Source organism: Schistosoma haematobium, chromosome 1 (assembly GCF_000699445.3).
Source record: "Schistosoma haematobium chromosome 1, whole genome shotgun sequence".
NCBI lineage: Eukaryota > Metazoa > Platyhelminthes > Trematoda > Strigeidida > Schistosomatidae > Schistosoma > Schistosoma haematobium.
Window position 1 is genome coordinate 16122673 of NC_067196.1, and position 11403 is coordinate 16134075.

An 11403-nucleotide genomic window follows, 5' to 3' on the forward strand; every position below is an offset into this window, starting at 1 on the left:
GTGTTCTACCCACCTGTTTTGTTGCTCTTCAATGTTGGTGATTACCTCGCCTTCTTTGCTTTTCACTGGTCGTTCTGGTTTGCGGCGATTTCCAGAGAGTTTCTTTGTCGTGTCATACAATTGTCTCATGCTTCCTTCTCTTGCAGCCTTTTCCGCCGTCGTTGCTAAATCTTCCACATATTTACGTTTGTCGGTTCTGATGCTCCTCTTCACTTGTTTGTTTACTTCTGTGTATTCAGCTTGTGCCTTGGCTTTTTCTGCTCTTGTTCGACTGGTATTGATTGCTGCCTTCTTGTCCCTCCTTTCTTGAATCTTATCCAGTGTATCAACAGTGATCCATTCCTTGTGATGGTGCTTCTTGTGACCCAGGACCTCATGACATGTTGAAGTGATTGCCTCTTTGAACCCCTCCCAGTTGCTCTCCATAGTAGTTCCTTCTCCATTGAGTAGATCATGAAAGGCCTGGAACCTATTGCTGAGGACTATCTTGGATTCGTTGAGTTTGTCAGTATCCCGAAGAAAGGCCGTATTGAACTTTTGTGATAATGTCCGCCCCGTTGTCCAGTGCTTCTTGAGTTTCAATTTCATCTTGGCGACCAGTAAGTGATGATCTGATGCTATATCAGCTCCTCTCTTGGTTCTCACGTCTTCCATCGTCCTCCTGAGCGTTTTGTTGATGCAGATATGGTCGATTTGGTTTTGTGTAGTGTGATCCGGTGAAGTCCATGTAGTTTTGTGAATGCGCTTATATGAGAATATAGTGCCACCTATGGCCAGTTTATTGAAGGCAAATAGGTTTGCAAATTTCTCACCATTTTCGTTTCTTTCTCCTAGTCCGTGTCGTCCCATGATGTCTTCATATCCAGTGTTGTCCGTTCCAACCTTGGCGTTGAAATCTCCCATCAGAATGGTCAGGTCCTTTGTTGGGCACTTCTCGATGATTGACTGCAGCCTACTGTAGAATTGATCTTTAGCGTCTTCATTGTAGTCGTTGGTAGGCGCATAGCATTGGATGATGTTCATTGAAATGCCCTCTTTCTTTGTTTTGCAGGAGGCTTTGATGATCCTTGATCCATGAGATTCCCATCCTATAAGTGCATTTTGTGCTTGTTCGGACAGCATCAATGCAACTCCTTGTGTATGTGGTGCATTTTCTTCTTCATGGCCGGAGTATAACAGGAGCTCTCCTGTAGTTAGTCGTTTATGTCCAACTTGTGTCCAATGTGTTTCACTGATCCCAAGCATCTCTGGGTTGTATCTCCTCATTCGTGCAGCAATTTGGAAGACTCTCTCGTTCTGCCACATTGTACGAACATTCCAGAAGAGGCATCGGCCTCGTGACTTCCGAAGGAACTCGGCTTTCCCCATGAGGCGTCATAGTTCTTCTAAATGAAGACCTTCTGACTCCCAGGGCAGAGTTAAAATGGTTTGAATTGTTTTTTTCTGGTTAGCGTTTTTTTAGCGAGTTAGTTTTCAACGGGATGGGGTCGATAACCCCATGCTCAACCCTCCTCCTTTACCCGCGTTTGGGACCGGCAGTAGCCCCTGGAGGGACTGCAGGCGGACTTATGATTACAAGGTACCGAAAGTTAATTAAAAATCTTAAGTGTTGAATAAAGTTACATAATAGCTAAAGGTTAATGATAAACAGAACTAATATACGGAAGAATAAATATCCAGTTAATGTATAGAAAGAAGGGAAGGATATATGTCAAACTCAAAAAAAGTAAGGTGTTAAGACCATAATGAGTTTTAAAAAAATATTGAACATGTCTCTTTTGAACATAAAGATTCAACTTTAACTGAAAAATTCCCTAGATCTGTTATATGTCAATTCCTTATTCAGCTTTCATTAAAACTAGTTTGTACGACTTTGTGAATAATTTTAAATCAAGATTCATGTGAAGACAGATGACTAGAATTGACCAGACTTCCAATAATGGAATTATTAACTGATTTATATTAATTTGGGGATCATCATTCTAGACAGAATTCGAATATGCGTTCAAAAAGAGCATGATAAATATCAAATTGTTTGGTTCAGTGAATGTGTTGATAGAATCTAAATATTCGGGACTGTTTCAACAGTAATCATGATTCTTTTCTCTAACTTTTTGGGAACCTTCAGTAAAAGGCTAAGAAAATCCTTCAGTTTATGTCTTTAAGTAGTAAAAAAATTTGTTTCAGAAAGTTCATGAGCTTCTTAGTGATTGAAAATGCTTCTAACAAGTACTGAAAATAACCCATTGAAAACAGTCTTATAGCACAAATATTCGTCAAGATTAGAACGATTAGTTTAACAATAATTGGGCCCCGAGTATAGAGTAGTCATTATATATGAATATTATATTTGAAATAATCTCAACAATTGAAATTTAAAATAATTCGAACGTTTTACTAAAATTAACATCCAAATATGATTGAATTGTCACAGTATAGATTTGTTCTGAATTGATTGTTAAAAGCTATATATTTCTTTGATGATTTTGATTATTCTACCCTGAAGAAGTCCAAACAAGTTTACTGGATTTATTTTATATTTGAATTGCTGAGATTATTTCAACTATAATTTTCATATATAATGAAATTTTATAGCACACTCTTTATCTTTTAACAATTATCACTATAAAAGAAGATGAATTAAACTTACTTGATATTGTTTACTTGAATCTTTCTCTTGATGTTTAAGACTGAAGTTGATCAGTCTGTTATTAGCATATATGCATACTGTGCGTATTACCTCGATATTGCCTTAATTCACAAACATTATAAACAAAGATGGATAGTGACTAGCAGTAGAATCCAGGACACGTCTTTCGTCCTATTTTGGACTCGTCAACTGGATGTATCCTCATCTCAGAGTTGTTGTTCACTCTGAGTTCTGACTCAGTAGCTAAGTGGATAACGTGACGACGTTTCAAGCGAATGGTACTGGATTCGAGTCCCAAAGTGAACATCAACTCTGAGATGCAGATACATCCAACTGACGAGTCTCAAATCGGACGAAACACGCATCTTGTATTCCACTGCTAATCACTATCCATCTTTGCTTATAAGAAGAGGAATTAATTTAATATTTATTGAATAATAAATTTTATTTAAATTAACTAACATACAAAATAATTTATTCATTCGAATTATTTTTTTTAATAAACCCCGAAAAATTTTTCAGATAATGTTTTTTTCTTTATTATTATTATCAGTAATTTAATTAATCTCTTTTTTTCTTTCTTTCTTTTTTTCTTTTTTTCCTTTTTTTTCTTTTCCAAATTAGCATAATTTAATTTTCAAAATAAAATATATTTTGTTTAGTTTATTTAAGGCTTTATTTAATAGATTAATTGAATGAATGAATGGATGATAACGAAAGGGTTCATTTTAGAATTAGTTCTTAATCAATAAATACAAATAAATTGATATTTATCTCCAAGTAAACTTACAATATGTTAGTTGATTATTAAGGTGTCATATATGAATTCGATGAGAATATAATTCATGGACAACTTTTGAGCGATGTTAAAGTGGCCTTGAGAATGTCCACTTACATACTAGGGCTAAATGATGATTATAAACAAGTGTGAAGGATAAGGATTATGATTTACAGTTGATGGTTGAGGTTAGGAATTAGATTTAAAGTTTTCATTACGAACTAACATCAGGGATATTCGTTAATTAAAGCAGTTAACTCTGTTGATACTGCACATGATATATATATATATATATATATATATATATATATATATATATATATTTGATCAAATGGATGAGTGAATTTCACGCCAAAATCCGAGACCTGTAATCTTATATGTGATCGGTTCGTCCATAAATTATAGTCCCGCCATGAATTCTTTTTAGTAAACGGAATACATCGATTGAGAAATTCAATAAGATTGGTACAGTGAAGAGTTCTCTTTTTGGCGAATTCATTTTCAAAACTGTACAATCGCAAATATATACTTGTTTTTTTTCAGGATGATAATTACAATAATGATGATAATAAACACATGGTAACAGTGAGTTAGAATAAATAAAGGTATTAAAAATTTTTTTCTTAGAAACAGGGAAACTAATAATCGTTTGATTGCTAATGGCTTAAATATTCACTATAAACATAGATAGGAAAATTATCATTGGGAAAGATCCACTACATGTTTTACAGTTATATTTATGTTAATTTCAAATACATCTATAACGAGTATCTTTTAATGATAAATTCGAGTTAAAACCTCAAAGAAGAGAGAAAATGAATTTACTCGTATAATATTCAATTGAAATTTAGTAGGCTAACGACAAATGAGTTCCACTTATTTGACTGATTACCGCAATAGTAACAATAAAATTACGGTTTGGAAGGCAGCAAAATCCGACTCAGTACCTCTATGTGATGCTGTCGGTTAGTGAAAGAAACTTTGCTTGTTAATTTGGGTATTGGATGGGGTCGGACTAATCCACCATATTGCTGGATCCCATTTTCGGGGATCTCTAAGATTTTGCAAGCTGTTCGATGTGTATGTTTATGTATATGAATTGCATGAATCTCGGGTTGTGTGGTTTATTTATGTAGGTATATGCAAGGGGTATGCGTTTGAGTTAGCACAAGGAACGTAAGCTGAAAAATGTCTGCCCTATGTCTAATAAAATCAGCTGCTTAATCTTTCAGGTCAGTGACATAATAAAAAATATGGTAGCAAATACTAGGGAAAGGTGATGATCAACCTTTCTTGAAAGGGTGCGTATGCTTGTGTAGATGTCAAATTAGTTATACTATAACTAGATAAAACAATTTTATTGCTAATCGCTATGAATTCAGGAAAAAAACTACTGGTTTCAGCTGAACAAGTCTGATATAATCCTAAGGAAAAGAAGAAGCCGAAATTATAAATAAAGATTTACTATACGCCGTAAATAGATCAAAAGTGGTGTCTTACCACATTAAGTTATAGATTACTCACTAATCTGGTCAGTAGTCTTATTCAAGTTACTTGAATAGGACAAGAATTCACATTCATTGCTCACTAACTTTATATATATATATATATATCATGTGCAGTATCAACAGAGTTAACTGCTTTAATTAACGAATATCCCAATATTACTGAATCATATGCACTTGCTCCTTTCTAACAAGATGACTAACTAGAAAGTATCTGTAGTTTTAGATAGACCAATAATCACTTGTTTTTTTTTCGAAACAAAAAAAATCTAAGTAGTTACCAACATTTCAATCATACTGGGAATCAAACGAATAATCTTATATCTTTTCATCTAACCTTTATATAATAAATACATTATTGTCTAGAACTCATCTTCATCATCATCATCATTATCGTTACCATCACCATCATCAAACGGCTTAGTTCTATACTAAAATATATGAAATAATCTAATGGATTAATCATTTAAATAATGACAGATGAAAACAATTTTCATGATTTGATTTATGTGTTGTTCTATCTCGTTTTTCTTCTAAATTTATTGATTTACTGATTTGGAACTATCAATCTGGTTACGTATATTTGTGTACATCTATTTATTTATTTATTTATTTATTTATTCCCTTGTTGATTCATCCATCCCCTTTGATCATTCAGATTCTTTTCTTTTTTTATTTATTGTTATTACAAACAGATGACAACTAGGATGGTAGAGAAAACAAAAAAAAATTTTTTTAATATCACATCAAATGGTAGTGATTACTGATGTGATTGTTTACTTTGATTTATTACGTTGACTAAATCTATTTATTTATGCCTATTGATGTTTGTTTATGTTGAACTGTACATTATACATACATACATACATAGATACAATTTGAAAAAGAAAAACAGAGATTTAATAAAGATTTATACTTTAGCAACTACTTACTTATCCTAAAAACAAAACAAAAAAAAAGAAAAAAGAAATAAAGAAATAAAAATTCAATTGAATGAAATAAATTTCTATTATATGATGAATGAAACTAACAAGATAATATCACAGATAATCTGATGAAGAGGGAGCAAAAAGAGAAAGAAAACAAAACGAGAAAAAAACAAATTCGATGTAGTTATGAGTTTTTTTTTTATTATTTTAATTGAAAAAGCATTTCTATCATTAAAGATAGTATTAAATAGAATGATGATGGTAACTTTGATAAATCAAGGTGATCATTATGATGATTATAGATAAAAAATTGTTTAAATATAAATCAATCTGTCGAATTCGATTTGATGATTAAATAAGAAAAATGATTGTGGTTTCTAAGAATATTAACTTGTTTAGCTTTCAAATATATATATATATATATATATATATATATATATATATATATATATATATCTTTTCCATATATATGTTATATACTTACATCTTAGCGTTAAGTAAAATGTCAATCGAGTTAGGCATAGAGATGAAGTGTTTTTCCTGACAATTAACTATAAATATATAGAGTTTAATATTGACAACAGAAAGTATTTTTCTGTAAAACATATTATATTCTTAGAAGGGGGTGTTGTGGAGATTTTAGAAATTTCAATAGTTGAGGTCATGTGTCAATTGAAGCTAGGCCACCATGAAAAACCTGGAAGTGTTGGATGGCCGTTTCGTTCTAGTATGGGAAGTTGAAGTAAGACATTAACACCGTTGTATCCAGGCTCAGTGGTCTAATAGTTAGTCGTTCGTGCGCGAAACCGATAGGTCCTGGGTTCGAATGTCGCGAGGTGGGATCGTGGATGCGCACTACTGAGGAGTCCCATACTACGACGAAACGGCCGTTTAGTGCTTCCAGATTTTCCATGACGGTCTAGCTTCAATTGACTCATGATTTCAACAGATTATATTCACCTAAAATAGTTTATACCGGTTCGATTCATTTCATTGTAGATTTTTATATGAAATATTAATTGGTTAAATGATATGGAATATAAACTCATTTCAATGTATAGTATTGTAACTAATTAAATGTGATTAATTCTCAATAAGGTTATTTTTAAAAAATTAAAAATATTGGAAATTTTATCAGGTTACAATTTAAAGTATATAAAATGTATATTAGTTTAGTTTCATGAATTTATTTGAAGTAAACGGTACTGGGTTCGAGTCCTGGAGTGAAGATCTATTCTGAGATGCAGGTACATCCAATTGGCAAGTCTCAAATTGGACAAAACGAACGTCCTGGTTTCCACTGCTAGCCAATATCTATCTTTGCTTATAATGCTTGTAAATTAAGGCAATATTGAGGCAATATATATTAAATATAATCTTCCCTAAAATGTATAACCTTCATGCTTTTATATAAAGATACACTATGGAAAAAATATCCCAGTGTAACAAATGAAATGTATAATGCTAATTGAGAAAATAGACTGTATTTTGGCAATAACAACTAGGAAAAAGATTCATTTACACTTTTCACTCTATATTTACTTTAATCATCATGTGGTGTGTGCTACTGATGTCGATAGATATCAGCAGTATGTGAGGTGGTGGAGATTTGTAGCTCACGTGGATGATTTTGATGGGGTTTTGTTCTCGGAGCTAGATAGTTTGGTCGTGGACCTGTCATCGAACGATGAAAGCTCAGAGAACACAACTCCATCATAAGTAGTATGTATCATCAATCGAAAGTGAAACAACTGGCGGCAGAAGTTTAAGAAGATCTAAGAAAACAGAACGAGAACAGAGAATAATTGATGTAGAAACGAAAGAACAGTAAAGTCTAAGACGATTGATTGACATTTCGCAAAAGGAACAGTTGAGTTTGAGACAACTGATTTACGTTTTGCAAACGAAGTATTTACTGTATGGTTCTCAGATTTCACGAAGATGTTCTGTACACCACTTGTGTTCCCGTTCACTATAATACCAATGGAAAGCTAACAGAGATTAATAAATTTTTATGTCTATTTAATCATTATGTAAGACTAGAATTTCCCATAAGTTATCTACCTAAAAGAATAAGTAGAAGCTTGTTATATTGCAAAAGTGATCTTTATACATTTAATGTTATAATAATCCTTTCTTTTTAATACTACCATATAAAACTGAAACGTCTGACCAAACATAAAGGTTTATCACTGTGCTGATTGATAAATAATCAACTATATATTTCATTGTATCAACTAACAGTTCAAATAGACATCAAATAACAAAATACTCTGTTGTTTTACACCTCAATGCCAAATAGTTTTGGTGAAACTAGAAAAGGTATTCTAAGACAACTCATTGTAATTAATTAAGTTTACACACGGAAAGATTGGTAAATTTTTGATGGACAAATAAAACTCAGAATCAAGTTTTAAAGACACATAGCATCCCTTTGTTTGCATTGTGGTCATCAGTAAATACAAAGAATACATTCAATTAAATTTGTTCGCGTTTTAAAAACATTAAATGTCGTCAGATTCCTGGTATTTCAACTCTATTATAATCCATATCATTTGCACATATTCGAGTGTGTTTTGCTAGGTTTGAAGCTATCACGAGTTCACTTAATCTGCGAACGAGAACAAAAATCGGTGACCAAAGACCAGTAAGCTAGCTATTGATGCGTCCCAGACCTGCTAAGTAGAGGGAGAAGTCCAAGATTGGGATGGGTAGTATATTCTGCAAAACATCCAGAAACGAGTGATAACGACAAACACAATTCAAAACGTATATATACAGTGCAAAACCGTCCTTGGGGAGAGTTACCAAATAGCATACTAAAAGACGCAACGGACCAATAGCACTTCAGATATTTCCCAGTGTGAAATACGACATAAAGGTGACAAGAGCGCCTTTGGCGCGAAAACAAAGAAATTCAAATTTTCTAAATAAAATTACAAAATTTGGTCCTTTCCCAAGTGAGTTCTGAGGATCTAACGTCCCCAACAGTTTTCTACATTTTTTAAATACCAACCAATAATTTCATTGGTATACATTTTATAACAGAAGGGAGAATAGTATTTCTTTTGGTATTTCTCAATTTTGTATTACAGTAACTGGGTATTTTATTTTTTTAATATGTAAGAATTTCCTACACAAAGAAATCATTCACTCCATTTTATTGTAAGTGGATAATATCAAAAGATGAGAAGACTACTAGAATACATTTTCACATTATCACTTTCACCTTAGAAAACGAAATTAGAAGTCGGCTTTAGTGATTTGAGAACAATCGAATGTATTCGAACAGAAAATTACAGAATCTTTTAGTAATATCTAAAAACCATACAGTAAATACTTCATTTGCGAAATGTCTCAGTCTTGATTGTTCCTTGATTTCCACACCAATCATTCTATGTTCCCGTTCTATTCTCATCAATCTTCTTAACCTTCTGCCGCCATATATTTCACTTTCAATTGATGATACACACTACTTATAACTGTCGACATCAACACTGCTTTTTGTTGATAAGTTTGCAATGATGTTTCAAAATATATTCTCACAATTCTAAATTCATTATATGTATCTACTAAACTGTAAAAACTGCCCCTTTCCCAGAAAAATCTAATTTCATTATGTCAAACTAATTAGATTAAATTAACGATTCATGAAATCTAAAAGAAAAAAATCACTTATCCTATAAGATCCATTATGTTTGGTAATGATCTGTTATTTATTTTTAATTACATAATTACAACTATAATTCAAAACAAACCAGCTATGTTGTTGTTGATGTTCTTGTTTGTGTCTAATCATCATTTTCATACCTTAAAGATGGTATTTATTTTATTATTATTCATGGCTTTCTTCAGTATTATATTTTTTTGGTAAAATATAGAATTCTCTGCACAAAGTATTTCAACAAGCTTCCTTTTCTTATTTCTTGATCGATCCTTGCAATAAATATTGAGTATTCGCTAGTTAGAATTTAGCAGTCCAGGAATTGATATCTGAATAATGTACATTTTTTTCGCTGTATATTACCAGCAACCACGATGACTCAGATTGGGCTTATTTGTAACTTGTACAGCTGAAGGTTGTAACCTCTTCGTAAACGCTCCGGAATAGATTATGCGGTTAATAGACATAATGATATGTTAAAATAAGCAAAAACAGATAACTAATTGAAATATTTAAAGGGTAGAAACAGATAACCCAAATGTTCGAACAGGCCAAAATTCTTTGAGATATTCAATTGACAGTAATAACAAGTTCTGAACATCATTCTTTTCGTTTCAAATTTGGTTGACGATTTTTCTTTTGAATGCTACGCTTATTTATCTATTAAGAGAAATTTTATTTTCCGTGTTCAAATTCAGACTTTATCCAAAAAAATTTGTCAAAAATTAAAGTATCAGTATAAGGTTGCGGAGATTATTAAGTTATTGATTGAGATCCAGAACCGATCGCTGTTAGGCCACCATTGAAAACCTGGAAGCACTGGACGGCGGTCTCGACCTATTGAGGGACTCCTCAGCAGTGCGCATCAAGTAGGTTAAGCGTTCGCACGAGAGACTGAGGGCCCTGGGTTCGAATTCCGCGAGCGGGATCGTGCATGAGCACTGCTAAGAAGCCCAACAATAGGACGAAACGGCCGTTCAATGCTTCTAGATTTTCAGTGATGGTCTAACGTCAATCGATTCAAGATTTCAATCAAAAAGTGTAAGTGACAGAAAAATAAATGAGATTAACGTTGAATTAATATTAAAATTATCAAAACAAAAAAATATAAATAATTCAATGTCCAGTTTCATTCCTTAAAAAAAATCGAACAAAATGAGTTTTATCGGTCGAATTTCTGTAGACAAATCGTATTTTTATTCAGTTAAATAAAAGTTAACAAATTTTTGTTTTGATCACTTTTTTTGTTTAACTATCTATACTACTTATAAGTAGGATTTTCCATAGAAAATGAACTAAAGTAAATAGGATTCTTTAAATCATCTGATTTAAATAATTTTTTTTTAGATTAAACAAATCATAATTAGATAAAGATTATCAAACGTATAGACACTCTTATCTATAAAAATAGCACCTAAGACTTCGGTATGCTGTAAAATAAACTAATACATTATTATTGTTAAGGTTACATTTTTTTATATAAACATAATAACCAATAGGCATCATCATTTCGTATGATTCACATTATAAGAAATAATTTTGTAAGAGTTCAGAAGAAATTAAGAGGCCTTAAAGTTTGTCTTCCGTTCAATAATTTGATTCTAACTATCACCATAGAATATCACCGTAATCCAATAAAGATACTATGATTATGAACTTTACTATTGAATCGATTTTCTTTGATGGATATTTTAAGTTTAACTTAAAATAGTCTTTATTATTCTGAATATGTTTTGCATCTGTGACCCGCTTTTTTGAAGAATTCGAATGACTTTCAAGTAGATGGAACCTTGAAAACAAACTTTCAAGCTCAATATTTCCCAAACGAACAATACTTATAACCAAAAATAAGGGACTGTGAGGTTGATCAATGATAG

General features: G+C 32.1%; 1 protein-coding gene across 1 annotated transcript; it reads right to left on the reverse strand.

Annotated features, from left to right (window-relative positions):
• Positions 1–240: 240 nt before the first annotated feature.
• Positions 241–6122, reverse strand: CFDP2_8 (Craniofacial development protein 2; the record flags this gene model as incomplete). The annotated part of the gene is made up of 1 exon (XM_051208685.1): positions 241–6122. A coding segment is annotated over exon 1 (1128 nt), but the record flags the coding sequence as incomplete, so codon positions are not given.
• Between the last annotated feature and the right edge of the window lie 5281 nt (positions 6123–11403).